Here is a 14,910-nt window from a genome sequence, read left to right as displayed (position 1 = left end):
GAAAATATCTGACTTCTGTGTTCATGTGCCTGCTTAAAATCATATGCCTTAAGACATTTGAATTCATTTTAGTTTGTGTGGCATACAACAGCAACAGGTACTGTATTTTGCAGTTACACTCTGCTGCTTTGCTGCAGAACTGAGAAAGTACTATAGCTCCAACTGAGGGATTATAAAATTTGAATGCTATTTCAACAATCCCCAGTTCATTGACTTTTGGCAAAGATCAAGCATTAAGCAATTCTACAACTCAGTAATTCCAAGGAAAATATTTTAGCTGTAAAAATAGAAATACAGAAACTCAAAGAAAAGCTGAAGCAACCACAGAAACTATCAATGGTGAAAGCTCATGTTAAGAAGAAAAATTTTCTGCTGTGTTCATCAATGACAACACCGAGCTGCTTCTGTAAGATGGAATTTCACATAGGTCAAATTTAGCTGGATCGTCAGGATACAGAACAAACTACTAAATAATAAAATTATATGAGGAACTGAATTAAACAAGATAGCTTGCATGCTGGAAGCATCACCATATGGCAACACAATCTAGTTTACTGTGTTGTAGTTAACCTGTTTCCAGTATCTGAAGTACCCTGGCTAAAGCAAGATTGGGTAGATTCACACTACAGAGAAATCTTTTCTTTCTTCCTGCAATATTATTTACCTTGCGTTTTTTCTTCCTGAGATGTTCTTGCATCTTTCTGGGGTTCTGGAATTTCTGTTTATCCCAAGTAAAATACCTCTTGCCATCCGTGTGCTCTATATCCAGCCATATGACATCATAAGGAATGTCATGTGCATCAAAGCCAGAATCCACTGCCTTGACATCTTGCTCATCCTCGTAATTCCACCTGCACTGATGGTAGCCCAGAGAAAAAAGTGGGGGCAAGGCTTGAGTGCCTAGAAAAGATTATATGAATGAAGATAAAACTATCAATAAATTCAGTCTTTCCATGTTATAAGGTGGCCTGTCTTGATAGTGACTGGCAGCTCTAGTTCCTTGTGTTTCACCTCTTCATCTAAGGGTGCAGATTTGGATAGCAGTAATTATGCTGGCTTCTCAATTAGAGCCAAGTTTGGCCAGCTGTAAATGCCAGGGAAAACAAGGATGGAGGCCTGTCTTCACAAAGCATGAGCCTTTGATCTACACACTGCAGTTTGGGAACAACTGGCCTCCTGCACACAATGGGCTAGGTAAATATTGACACACTCTTGGGTACAGCGTGTCCCTCAGAGAATCTCCCGGGTAAGTGTGCCATTCTGACTCCAATTATGTGAGTTAGTACCTGTCAGTTGTGCAAACTGCTTGAAGATATCAAATGCAGTGGGTCCCATCAGTAGGAAAACATCAATGATCCCACTTTCTGACATCCAGCGTACATTGGTTAGAGGCACTGCTCTCTGCTTAGCAGTCTCTGCAGCAGATCTGGATGGAGTGTGCTTAGAGAGAAAACAAGGTAAAACTGAATCTCTCTCTCTAGCAAACTTTTATTCAATGAAGGATCAAAGAGGGAAACACACTAAATTTACTAACACTTACCTGAAAGCTATTAGGAATACGCACTGAATGTTTCTTATATATCCTTCACAAATCCTTTACCTTGCATACCACTTAGACAAAGTAGAGTAACAGGTAATGAGAAAAAATGGGTAATGAGTGGCAAAATAATTAAAGACTATGCATTTTCTGTAGGATCTTTGAGTAATATCTATATCATAACTAAACTAAAATTTAAAAAAAATTTAACCACATAATGCAGTGCTGGAAAAGCAAGATTTGCTTTTTCATCATTGTTTCAATTTTAACAGAATTCATATGTTCATGTTTCAAGAGCTGAGTGAGTTCCTTTCCTGAACATTTTATGTTTCTTCAAGGTCAGTCACAGTACACAGAAGAATGTGTGGCAATTCCAAGAATTTAAACACTCATAAAAATTCCTCAAATCCAAATGATTGTCAAGATTATTGTTCACCATTTTTTCTGCTTGCTACATCCACCTGTGTAGATTTTTTCTGGGTATTTTCTCTCTGCCTCCTCCTGTAGACCGGTTAAGATACAAGATCTATAACTTGGTTCTTGAAAGGAGTCATCTCTTTGTTCTTTTCATTTAATACAACAAATTTAGTAATAGGGAGGACATGAGGAAGAGACTGACAATTCTTCATTAGTGAGCAAAAGATAAACCTCCAACAGTGTTGTTATATTCCTGTTGGCCCTCTCCTGAAGTGTTTTTCTTTAGTTATTTAATTCTGAGGAAAGTGAATAACTCTCACCTCAGCTACTGCCTTTGTACTAATATCCACCAGTGTTTCTGAAGAGTTCAGCCAGAAGATCCCTGAAGTTCTGTTAGGCTTGTGTGCTAAGAGAAGGGGCACTGAACCATAAATGCCTATTTTGTCATGTATCTTGTGGCCGAAAATATCCAAATTATAAAGCCGGTAGGCATCGCCATCACTAGGACAAACAAACAGATGTGTTTGTTACATGTAAGCATCTTGCACTAGGCCAGTTTTAACTCTACTGCTGCTCCACTAAACTTGGTGAATATTCAGTGAGTGCTCTGTGTTCTGGTCTTTTGTTTAGCATCCAGAGCTGAAATATGGACTGTCTAGATTACTGCTTCTTTGCTTTGTTCCTCACTGTCTGAACCAAACAAGATTTTTGCTGACAATGAGACTACTTTGCATTTGCTTTAAATCCTAAAATACAATTTCTGAACTCTCCCATCTTTCCATGGAATTGCTCTTTTATGAGTTCTGCTAAAACATGACTGATCCAGCCATTCAGAAAAAAACTTCATGGAAAATTGAGAGAAAACAGAAGGGGCCATTCATGAAATTGCACACTAGGGAAAGCAAAACACCTTACTCCACATGGATAGGGGTACAGTTCAGTTTGCTGTATCATTAAACTAAGATATACACTATACGATATACATATCTCAAGCTGTTTTCTGCATTAAATTATTAATACAATGTTATAGCTCTCCTTTACAAAAAAAAAAAAAAAAAGACACTGCATTCACTAGCAATCTGACACCTTGACGCCTTTACCTGGTGTTTTTGAGGAGAAGTGTTTCTGTGTGTTGTGGTATTCCATAAACATGGTCATATCCATGTAAAGAGAAGTCCATGCCTACAGAACTAGGACCTGTGGAAGTAACATTAAATGATGATTACGCAGAGTTCCATTCTTAGGCTTATCTGAAAGGAATAGAGCACAGCAACCTAACTGGATAAACCAAAAGAAAATAGGTTTTAATGTTTCAATAATTAACTCTTTCATGCTTCCTTTCAACTTCACTTCCATTATTCTGTTCTATAGAGGTAATGTTTGAAACAGATTTTATTGCATGTCTTCTGATTTTAAACTTCTTAAGAAGATTAAATGAATCACTTTAAAAGAAAAAAAACCCCAACCAAATCCATGTAATCACGGGTCACTTCTTTATTCTGTAGTGAAACTGCATAAAATTATCTCCTGTTTCCCACTGGTCTTCTCTGCAGCCTCAGCCAAAGGAGTAGCATGCACAAGAGTCCCTACCAGTGATATCATCCTGTCACATTGCTGAATCCACAGCAACTTTTGGCAGGCAACCAGAGATCCTGCAGACTGACAAGCAGCCCTTCAGGATCAGAATCTGACCATATGGACTTAATTCCTCTGACGCAGAAAACAGAAAAACAGGGTGCTGGCCTAAGACATGAGAAATAGCATGAAAAACAAGGGCAACAGTTTCCTGCCCTCTATGTCTTGGCTGTGAACCGAAGAAGTTTCTCTCACCAAAAGGAATTGCTTTCAGACTTCCCTCTTCCCACTGCAGCTGCTGGGTAGTGCTGGTTGCTATAATAGTCTGCACAATAATGGTAATGGACAAAGCTAACCAACTTAATTAATATAGAATACAACAAGATGGACAGCAGATCATCATATATTTTGGTAATTGATAATTTAAATTGTATTTGAGCTACTATTCTCGTGTCTATAACCTTCTTCTTATCACTTAAGATTGCTTAGTATTTCCTTTTTCAGTCCCCACTTCAAAAAAGTTTCTTTGTGACAATTATTAATGCTTTCATCATGATTTCTTATATATAAGGAGAACAAACTACAGGTGAAGTCAATGTTATGTACTAATACTAATAAAAAAAGAAAAGAAAAAGGAAATAATATATGATATACATGTACAGTCAGACGATGCAGATAGTGTTAATGCTGTGTCAGAAATGGCACTCAGTGAGTTGATGAAATGGGCCACATTTAATGTGTTCCCTCTTAAACAAAGACATAATGAATATTTGCAGAGCTTTTGTCAAATTGTTACCCATCACTGCTTTCTGATTAAAACAAAGTTAAGGCAACTGAAAAGCAGGAGCAAGTGAGACATTGATAAACATTAAACAGCTAAACAGAAAGCAGACAGAAAAATGAATAAACATGGCTATATACAAAACAGTAAAGCTGTTTTCAGAACTAGACTGAGACTTACCATGAGCTTTGATGTCTAAGAAACTGCCAAATTTCTCTTGCCAGAGACCTAGATCCTCTTGTTTTTCCTGTACAAATAGAAATAGCTAAGCCTAGCAAATGAAATTGCTCACATCATGTATTTCTAAGAAAAATGTTTATTCACACGAGATTTATACACTGTTAACTGTTTTTTTTTTTGCCACATATGGCCAATGTAAATAAATCAAAACCACAAATCTGATTCAGCTGCAGGAATTTACACTGAAGAACTGATGTGCACATGTTGTACACAACCAGTCTGCGACAGCATAAAAGTGATATCTGATGTCTTGAATAGAATCACAGAATGATAGAATAGCCCAGTTTGGAAGGGACTGCAGAAGATCACCTGGTCCACCCTTTAATGGTAAAGGGAGCTTTGATAAGATTATCTAGCAGCCTGTCCAAACAAATCTTGAAAATCTCCTGTGATAGGGCCTATACCACATCCCTGGGCAGGTTGTTCCATTGAGTGATTATTCTCACTGTAAAAAATGTGTTTCTCCTTGATGTTGAATAAATTTATGAAATGCATGGATAGAACAAACCATACAAACAGAAACAAACCCACTCCCCCAAACAGTAAAGGTCAGACAACAAAAAAACTCTCCAGACACTCTGGAATGTCTGTAACTGACACTGTTAGCCTCCCTTGTGTCTTGTAATTCATTGTCATAGAATTTACACTTCTTGCAGTGTTTTTCCTAGTTTTCTTTTCTACATTCATCCCACAATAAGTGGACATGGCCTCTTGCAGCTGTGTGACTTCCCTGGCAGCAATTAGAGTTCAGACACAAGTATGCTGAAGGCAGCACAGCTCCTGCCCTTTATAACAGGACAGCGGAGTCAGCAGCCATCTGCTCTGCAGGAGGCTAAAATTATATCACGGACACAACTCAGCCTCCTGGGAAAACTGCTATGTGCCTCTATGCACTGCCAGGACCTGGTCTATTTTAAGAGAGAATTTTATTTCTGTATTAAGCCTGAATGTATGTGGAAGCACATTTTTTGACTGTTATAAAAAAAGTCTTGTTCTTTTGAAACTCTCTTTGCAATGAACAGGGAGTTTGAAAATGACAAATGTCACCACAAAACTCCCTTTTACACATCTACTCCAGATCAAATAAGACACCAAAAGAGAAATAAATTAATAATAAAAAGGCTAAAGAAAGGCTACAGATCTAGCTTTTTTGTGCTAAATCTACCTAACTGATGCCTTCTACAGACTTTGTAAAACGCATAAATCTTTCTCCAACTATGAATTTGTAAAATATCTCAGTATGTTATACCAGGTCCTTTTTGAAAGTGGGTAGACTGTATTTGTAAACATAGTATAGGGCAAAATGAAATGTGATTTTCTTTTACAAAATACTCATACTGGAATTGCTGTAAGCATGGGTTACCTTAGAGGAATCACTTGCTTCCTCCTCATTTTGTGCTGTAGGTTTTCTAGTGAAAACATATACATAGAAACAATCAGTTTATTGTTAAATTAAGCAAGGATTTCAAACAGAAAATTAAAATAGCACCATGCATTGCTTTATACATTATGTAAGAGTTTTGGTGTAAAATCATTGCAAATCATTTTAATATTCAATGCCTTAAAATAACCTTCACTCAGTACTTGAAATTAGGTTGACTTCTTGGCCTTTCATGTTTATTTCTATCTGCATCAGCATTTTACCCGCCCAGAAGCTCCTCACTTCTTTATCATTCTGCTAAGGGCTCTCTGTTAATTTCAATGTTTAAAATAATGCTCTATAAGAGAGACACTTGCTATGCCCATTTTTTAGTCATGACATGTCCTGCACTGAGGTTTCTCATCCTTCCAGCACTTTGTAGTGTGATTAATCTTGAAATCTTGCAGCTAGATGGCACACTGCAAGTTGAACAAATCTTGACTTCAAGTGCTTATAGAATGAATAGCACTTAAGGAGTAAATAGAGTGATAAAAAAGATTAAACTAATAACTTCATCATACTACTGTAACTCATTCCCAAGAAAGACAAGGGGTACCAGGATACTTCAGTGTTTTGCAGAACTGGCCATTAAACGAGGTTAGCATCTTGCACATAGCTGCTGCAAGGGGTTAAAACAGTCTGCAGCTAATTGATCCAGAATTTGTTTGTTAAAACTTCACCGTGTATTTACTGTACATATGAAGTAAAAGAGAAGACGTGATACAGTGCCCAAGATCTTTCAGAAATTGCAATTCCATAGACTTATCTCCAGCTACAGCACAACCAGTATATACAATGATGTGGCAGACAGATACTGTACCTATCACTGGGAGGTGGTTGTAGGTGCTCAAAATACAACAACCCATTGGAATTTATGCTCATAACAGTCTCACCCTTGGACTGCAGCTCAACCTGGAAGGGGTTTGCTGTGACTTGAAGTTTGTAGTCCTCATTAACACTTGATAGTACCAAAATACCTGCCTCCTTGTGGGATATGAACAGTCTGGCAAATAAAAGCAACAAGAGCTTTATATGAGTCAGCAGCACATAAAATCCACTGTAACTAAATAACAATTTGATACAAAAAATGGGCTAAGAATATCTGCATACATTACACAAACCTCAAGGCTAATGTTGAGCCAAAGAAGGCCAGAAATACATGCTGTGCTCAGAGTTCACTGCATAGTCCAAAAAGTGGCTACAGAACTGCCATGAAAACTATCCTGAGCTTGCATTCCTTTCACATTAACAGGTAATGCCTTAGGTAAAAATGATGCATTGAAACAAGTAGGTTATTTTCTGATTGGGTCAAACAGGCTCAGGTTTCTTATGTGTATGATAAAACTTTCTCCTAAGTATTTAACATGATTTTTTGAAAGTAAATTAACCACATGCCTTTTTTTTTTCTCTTCCTGTAACAACTTTATATTGTAGAGAGACAACTGTACTGTAACATAAAGGAGGGAGAAATGAAACAAAGCTGTATAAATTATTAACATGCTAAATCACCCATCACTTACCTCTGGGTGGTAGGTTCCTTTATAAGAACATCAGGAACTTTGTATCTTGCTCTGAGAGGAGATGCCTCATCAATTTTAAGCCTGAAAATATTGCCTTCTATTTCATAAATTTCTACTTGTAGAAGAACCTGTAAGCAAACAAGCAGATAAACTGGTAAGGATGAAAAATACCTACTTATTTTTAACCCAGCATCACCAAACACTTACTGGCTGGAAAAAACTGAAACATGCCTGCTTTCTGATTTAATGTTCTTTAGCATTTTTGAGTAAAAATCATCATCCATATAAATTTACACCAGCTCACTCTACTTCACCCCTTTGAAGAAGCAACGCTATTTAAATGAACTCTTTTATCTTCAAGCCTCTGATATCTAGCATTACAGAAAATGAATTTATTATTCTGAAATAGTGGAGAAAACTATGAATGAAAATTATTTTTCAGATAAAAAGAGTTCTAGTCAGAACTCTCTTTTTTTGTAAAGCCATTAATTTTTTTTTAAAGTTAAATGCTGACCAGTAAGGACATAGTTCGATTGATAGTTTGCATTATCTCTCAAATATTTATCACTGAAGAATCTCAAAACCTGCAAATATTATCAGTCTTTTTGACAATATTCACTGCTCTTTCTGTAAGCACCCTCTTATGCTAGGTGGTATCTCACCTTATTCTCCTCATGAATAATTTGGAATTTGACATTTTCATCACTTAATGTGACTGAATCCAACAATACTCGATACAAGGATTTTCCAGGATGTAAAAATTTCTGACGCCTGTCAAGACAGAAAATTACTTTTGGTCTCCCCAGCTCTTGTGGCTTATATCATAGAGAGGAACATAATATTAGTAGAAATGTTTACTTAATAATTTTGTATTCAATTTTTCAAATACAATTATTAGCACTTCAAGTCAAGTGGAAAAAGAAGGAATATAGTTCTGAGCACACCTGAATGCTTATGAATGAGATGTTAGAGGGGTTCAGGAGTTCACCCATCACCACTCTACAAGGTTTTTTAAGACAATAATAGTCTTAATCCAAGTGTCCAATGCTTAGCTGTACAGTTACATTGTTGTTCTTTCATTTATCCTTGAAATTTCATGTGAATAATCTGTTTTTCATTTTCTGTCATATATCCCCTTAACTCCCCAATGGACAGCTTCTACATTCTGGGGTGATGAAATAATGTATGTTTGTAATTTGAAACGGAATTCTCCATGCCAAGCCCAGGTTTTATGAACTATTTGAAGATAAATGTCTTGGAGGCTAACTTCAAGAGAAATTTTTTCATTAATAAACCCAGTATGTGAGTGACTAATTGGTATAACAATAGGCAATCATTCTTTTCAGTCAGTTAGCACAGGATAGAACATAACGGAGGATGGGAGGAAAAAAACCAAGGTCAATAGATAGCACAGTTAGAAATGGGATGAGAAATATGACTTAGCATAAGGGTAGCTTTAAGGGGCTAGTTAGCTAGGATTTAGATTTGACACTGAATTCTGGCCAAGGTGCTTGCTCAAGAGGACTATAATCACATACGCTATTGTCACAGACTAATGGTTTCTATTGAGTGCTCTGCTGCTTTGAACTACAGATAGAACCATCCATGTCAAGAGAACAACCTGCATCTGAGTGCACCTAGAGTTAAAATATTGCTGGGGCTTTGTCAGATGAGAGGACTTGTAGATGCTAAAGAGGCTGGCAAAGAAATTTTCCTATTTTTACAGCTGCCTGGGGAAAGTCTCCTTTCTCCTGCTAACTGGCTGGGAAAACGGTTTGAGGTTCTGTAAACTATATTGCAGGTGCAAGCTATTTGTGTCTTTGTTTTGCACACTGGGAAAAATATTTTGGAAATGGGTGTTATGCTGTTCAGCCAATCGCTCTGGGAGGCAGATGGTCACGCACCCAATGGTGTTATGCCACTCTTGCGAACAAAGCTATATAAGCTAATTTATATAATTAAATATATAAAGGCCAGACATTTCTGGCCTTTGAACCCGATCCTGAATTCGTGTCGTTCTTCCCACCATCCTGAGGACAACAGCGACAAGGACTGATCCTTTTGAATTTTAACAGAAGACATTTTGGATACAAGATTACACATTTTAAAGTATGCTGATTATTGCTTGCTGACAGGTGAGTAGAATGCTCACCTTTGAAAGATAAATCCTGAAGGTAGCAGACTTGCTGTGATTAAAAATCAATGTGGAACTACTTCCTATATCTTGTTTAAAAATAACCACCACAATACAATTTTCCATACCTGTAAAAAGCAATCTGGTTGCATTTCTTAAAGTTGCTTTTGTCCACAGCCTCATCTTGGACACTAGAAAGAGCAGATAAAGAAAGTGTTTAAATGTGTACATCAAACACCTGCTGAATGATCAGATGGTGGGTGTCCTATTCAAGAGTGGTCAGGATTAAAGACAGTGCAGAAAACTCTGGTCCAACATAAAATGTGATGGACTTTGAACTAATGTGTTTAGATATGGGAAGAGTTTCTTATACATTTAGTTTCATGTTGAACCATTTCCTTTTAAACTTTGAATTTTTGAGAAATGATTGAATCTATCAATCTATCTGACTAACAGAGCTAAATTTTAGCATGGCTGAATTCTTGGGGGTTTGCATTTTGAAGCCAGACCTCCCTCTGCAGTCATTGCAGTTAATTATTATTTTCCAGTAATAAGAATGGAGAAATGGGGAGTACTGGCAGAAAAGAAGAAATCCTGCACCCTTTTCTTCAGCCTTCAGTGGGACTGATAAAGGGGGGAGGCTTCTGATGGTCCTGCTGACAGCTCTATGTTGTTTTAGGCTTGACGCAACTTCTGGATTTATTAGATAACAATAAATGTTTTATTTGCCTGAAAAAAAATGGGCTGTCAGTAGTGTCTTATTATGGAAATACTTCCCAGATCGTGCTGGGTTCAGACACACATGGAAGAGAACAAGGTATTAGTTCGGGCAGATAAGAACACTGATGCTTACAGAATACTTATTAATTACATGCATGCAACATAGAAAATGCAGACGCCACCCATTGGGGCTCAGTCCAATTACAAGTCCTGGGTTATTATGTGAGATCTCACAGTGACCATATATTTAGATCACTTAGCCCTTCCCATTTTTTGCTTGAAGACACGTACGTCCCTTCGGGTTTTGCTCCAAGTTCGTGTGCCTCTGTTGGCGCATTTAACACGGTGCATCTCGAACTACCCCTCGCGCTGTGGATCCTCTCGCTGTCCCGCTCTGCCGCAGGAAGGCTGTGCCCGGGCAGGGCGGCGGGGACAGCACGGACACGCCCGCCCCCCACCCCCGGCCCGCTTGATGGGCCCGGGTCCGCACCCCGCCGCTCCCCGCGGAAAACGATGGAGCCACCCCGGCAGCAGCGAGAGCGAGGACAGGGCCGGCCGAGGAGCGCCCACCGGGCTGCGTTACCTGACTCCCCCCGGCGTCCCCGCTTCCATGGCGGAGCTGCCCCGAGCCACCCCGCGGAATGAAAGAACGCCGCGGGCCCCGAGCACGACCGGGCCCGCAAGTGACACCCGGGGGCGGTGACAGCCCGGGCCGAGCCGGGGAGCGGCTCCGCCCAGCGCCGCTCTTGCCGGCCCCCGACTGCCGCGTCTCTCCGCGGAGAGCGGAAGAGGCGCGGCCAGCGCGGCGGCGGCCTCCGTACGGCGGGATGGCGGCGGCGCCGCGTTCTGGGGGGCGGCGGCGGTCTGGAGCCGTCCTGCTGCGGCTGCTGACGGTGCTGCTGCTGGCGGGCACGGCGGGCGCCGGGCAGCGCTCCAAATGGCGGCTGCCGGTGTTCCTGGTGAGTGCGGGGAGCGGGGCTGGGCCCGGAGCCGCGGGGCCGGCTCGTGTGGCGACGGTCGGACGAACGTATGCGGGCGGGAGGCCGCGGCTGCTCCGCGCGTCCTCCTCGGGCGGGACGGCTGCGGTCGGGGGCGTCCCTGCCCGGGCCGCGCCTCTGTGGAGCCGCACTCGGAACTGGTGCGGGAGCTCGGGGCAGTGGCTGCCTCTTGCGCCGCTTGAGCTCTCGCTGGCGGGGTCGGTGGTGGCGGCCGGGGCTAGAAGGCTCGTGCGGGAAATAGTCCGATGGGCGGTGGAGGGAGAGCCGCCCCTGTGAGGCCCGTGGGAAGGCAGGGAAGGAGGGAGGGTCCTCCCCAGCTGGTGCCCGGCCTCGGTGGGCCCTGTGCGGGGGAGGCCGCCCCGCGCCCCCCGGGCGGCCGGGCTGGCGGCCCGCACCGTCGGGTATCGCCGTGGCCTGGCCTCGGCAAAGCTGGGCCGCTGCAGCGCTGGACTGAGAGAGAGGTGTGGGCCTTGGGAGAGGTGAAGGGATTTCAGCGCTTCTGATAAACCCCGCCTGCTTGAATTTGTGTGAAGGAAAGCTGTTCTGCCTCAAATTCGGCCGGACTTTATCAGGCAGTGAGAGTAATGTGCACTTTCTGTGAGGATTTTGAGCTTCAGGAACAAAACTGAAGGATCGCGGTGAACACTCCTGTTGGTTCTTAGAACAGAATTTTTTTGTTGGATAGTACAGGCCATCTCATCAGCAAGAAAATGGTAATAATTTCAACAAATGTCACATGAAATTGGCTCCATTTGCAGTTCAAAAAGCCTCAAGCCTCTCAAAGCATCTTTAAGAGTATGTTGAAGGGTGGTGAAGCATGACTGGAAAGTCCAGTACGTCTGGCTCTAGATTTTACATTTGCTTTCATTACTGTATTGACTTAAAACTCAGAATGGAAGATTGTTTACTTAAGCTCAATGACATTAAGCCTGATGCTAAAAGATTTTTGCATTTTATATATTTTTCATATATTAGTAGCTCTCTGGACTATTATTGTATAGTTATATAGTTTCTTAGCTAACTTCTCCTACCCTGTTAAGTTAGACAAACACATTCCTAGAACCCTATGATAATCTCCCTTCTTCAGGGAGCCAAGGACATTTCAGTTTCCCATGTATTTAGACATAAACAATGCAGGGCTAGAAGCAAGGGGGAGGCTTCCGTAGGGGGCTGAACCAAGAGAGGAATTACTTTATTAAGTACTTCTAACTGGGGATTCTCGTCAATTATGCTAATTTGCTAAACTTATAAAAGCGTTGAAGCCCTATATCATGTGTGCACTCTGCCATAAGTGCACCTGGAGGACTTTCAATAAATGGTAACTGCTTTTTATAATTTTTAACTTGTTTAGCTTGTGATTTTAGGGCTGATAAGGCACCAAGCCCACTAATATCTCTTCCTTTTTTGTGCCTTTGCAGGGGAAGAAGTTTAGCTTTGGGAAGATTCTCTTCAGCAACACCACCATTTTCCTGAGATGTAAGTGGTTACAAGGGATTACCTGGTCTCTCTGCTGTTTGATGCCCTGCCTATTTTTAACATTTGGAACTCCAAACGCTGTGAAGTGTTTGACTGCACTGGCTGCAGTGACAGCTAATCTAGCACTGTATGAAAGCCATAGCTCTGATATGGTTGAGTCTGTTAACAGCCTTGGAGCTTCCCAGTTGTGATCTGTTTAGGTTGTAGCAGAAATGAATGGCTCTATTCATGCTTTTTTTCTGGAGAGGGCAAGATGGGCAATGGGAGCGCCACTTTGTTTCAGATAGTGGATGATCAGGTGTGGGATGTGCTGCACTCTACTGTGAGGTGTGCTTTTCCTATCTAAGATTTGTTAAATTCCTGTGTCTGGGAGATCTGGTGCCAGCTGGACAGGGGCTGTTTGTATTGTAGGGTGACTGATGCGAATACAGAAGGCAATGCTGTTTGAAGCCTTGTTCCTTTTTGCTGAGTGCTTCTGGGAGTGGTAAGGGAATGTTGCAGACTATGGTAGAGCTCTCCTGAGAGGTGCTTTGTCCTCCTGATCTCAGTGTGTTGAATGTTCTACTGAGCAAACATGTTGGCAGCCTTCCCATTGTTCTGTGTATTGCTCTTTGCTAATCTGGCCAGGTTTATGGGTTATGTAGGTTACTGCTGCAAGGAAAGTTGTGAAATACCCTCTTACCTGTGAACATGAGGACAGCATCTAGATGGCAATAAGATGTTATAGAAGTGACTAGCTGATTTAGAAAGGTTTGAAATCTTTGCCATGCACTTTGAGAACTTTTAAGTGGTTGTTTGCACCAGTTTTTACCATGAGGGAAAGCTGTTTAGTCTCTCTCTGGTGTGTGTACTTACCTTGTTGTTTTTTGGGTTTAACTTTCAATACATGCCCTTCTTGGGACAGTGTTTCAAGGAGAGTTGAAGTGCCTCCGTTGATCCCACATGAATCTGAAACAAGAGGCTAAGGATTTGAATGGTTATTAGTGAAGGTCCATCACTTCAGGATTAGAACTTTCCCACCTGACAAGTGTAGCTGAGACACTGAGGTTGGCATCTTACAGTGAGAAAATTGCAAGTGTACAGCTGCAGGATGAAAATTAGAAATCTGCTGCTTGGGAAAAGGAGGAGGGGTTGAAAGGGCATTTTGGTGCTTTGGTAGGTTTTAGGCTTTCTTGTCTAAAGTTTAATAGAAATAGCGTACTCATAGTGACGTGGCATCTAAGATACGGGTCTCTGAAGTGTGTGGTAAATCTGCTTGTGCCGAAATAACCAAGAGAAGGAACTAAGGCATGGAAAAAAAATTTATTTGTTGTAAGGCAGATCTGTAAGTAAGAATTCAACCCCCTGGCTCCTGATGTGGAATTGAATTACACTGTCAACCTTTAAGCAGGCATTAAGCCTTAAAATTCCTTAGTGAAGACACCTGTTTTACATACCAGTGTGATTAAAAGATTTACATGAATTTGGAAAATGAATCACTAAAAGAGGAAGGAACAAAGGCTGTGAACTTACTCATTTTCTCAGCCTAGATGAAACTTAAACTGCATCTGATACTGGGAAGCTTCAACTTCGTGTGGTTTTTCTTTTCTGCCCACGTCTCTGTGCAAACTGGTCTCCTTTTGATTCCTGTGTGTTGCCGCTTCCATCTGCTGTTTGTGTGGACAGTATGACAAACATGATTGCGCATGGGTTGTTCATATTTTCCGTGTGCACCTGCATCTCCTTATCTCCTTTTTTTCCCCTCTTCTTGGTTTTTGATTTTTTTTTTTTTTTTTTGGTATCTGTATGACATCTTGGTGTCTGATGCTTTCTGCTTCTGACTGGGAAGACTGTTGCTGGCATATAGTATTGTCAATAATGAATTTATTTTTATCTACTTTTCTGAAGGGCTGTTCTGGAAGGCATAGTTTCTTGTATAGGATCATGATAGAAATCCTCCTCTCTGTAAATGAGTACAAAGACTGCATTCAAACGGAATGTTTCTGGCTTTTGTTTGAAGGCTGAGGAACTTAGATTTCCATATTGCTGAATTCAGTAAATGCCATGGATGCTTTTTCTGACTTTTGGAGTACTTCCTTTTCAAGGTCTCTGT

The 14,910-nt window shown here is 41.0% G+C and overlaps 2 protein-coding genes across 8 annotated transcripts in view; one reads left to right on the top strand and one right to left on the bottom strand.

Moving 5' to 3' along the window:
* The window catches only part of GANC (glucosidase alpha, neutral C), a 24,588-nt gene extending 13,572 nt beyond the window's left edge, over window positions 1-11,016 (bottom strand). For 4 of the 6 annotated variants that reach the window (XR_006019467.1, XM_042048219.1, XM_042048222.1 and 1 more), the window contains exons 1-11: window positions 10,928-11,010; window positions 9,753-9,815; window positions 8,153-8,261; window positions 7,491-7,618; window positions 6,791-6,973; window positions 5,914-5,959; window positions 4,491-4,557; window positions 3,055-3,151; window positions 2,275-2,455; window positions 1,287-1,440; window positions 665-900 (exon numbers count right to left, since the gene is read on the bottom strand). Coding sequence is in view for 5 of the 6 variants with exons in the window: in XM_042048219.1 (XP_041904153.1) it covers window positions 665-900; window positions 1,287-1,440; window positions 2,275-2,455; window positions 3,055-3,151; window positions 4,491-4,557; window positions 5,914-5,959; window positions 6,791-6,973; window positions 7,491-7,618; window positions 8,153-8,261; window positions 9,753-9,815; window positions 10,928-10,956 (1,293 nt within the window). In the remaining variant the exon portion in view is untranslated. Of the gene's footprint in view, window positions 1-664; window positions 901-1,286; window positions 1,441-2,274; window positions 2,456-3,054; window positions 3,152-4,490; window positions 4,558-5,913; window positions 5,960-6,790; window positions 6,974-7,490; window positions 7,619-8,152; window positions 8,262-9,752; window positions 9,816-10,635; window positions 10,730-10,927 lie in introns of those variants that run through there. The other 2 variants (XM_042048220.1, XM_042048221.1) reach the window with 2 other exon arrangements.
* TMEM87A (transmembrane protein 87A) overlaps window positions 10,971-14,910 on the top strand; it is a 24,341-nt gene continuing 20,401 nt past the window's right edge. For both annotated transcript variants that reach the window (XM_042048229.1, XM_042048228.1), the window contains exons 1-2: window positions 10,971-11,303; window positions 12,761-12,818. In XM_042048229.1, the coding sequence (XP_041904163.1) occupies window positions 10,986-11,303; window positions 12,761-12,818 (376 nt within the window). In that variant the 5' untranslated portion in view covers window positions 10,971-10,985. The remainder of the gene's footprint in view (window positions 11,304-12,760; window positions 12,819-14,910) is intronic.

The sequence above is a fragment of the Corvus kubaryi genome, unplaced genomic scaffold, assembly GCF_017639235.1.
Source record: "Corvus kubaryi isolate FWS band 111438036 unplaced genomic scaffold, C.kubaryi_AGA036_p1.0 66, whole genome shotgun sequence".
Taxonomy (NCBI): Eukaryota; Metazoa; Chordata; class Aves; order Passeriformes; family Corvidae; genus Corvus; species Corvus kubaryi.
Note: the sequence above shows the minus strand (reverse complement) of the source record. Positions and strands in the feature narration are given on the sequence as shown.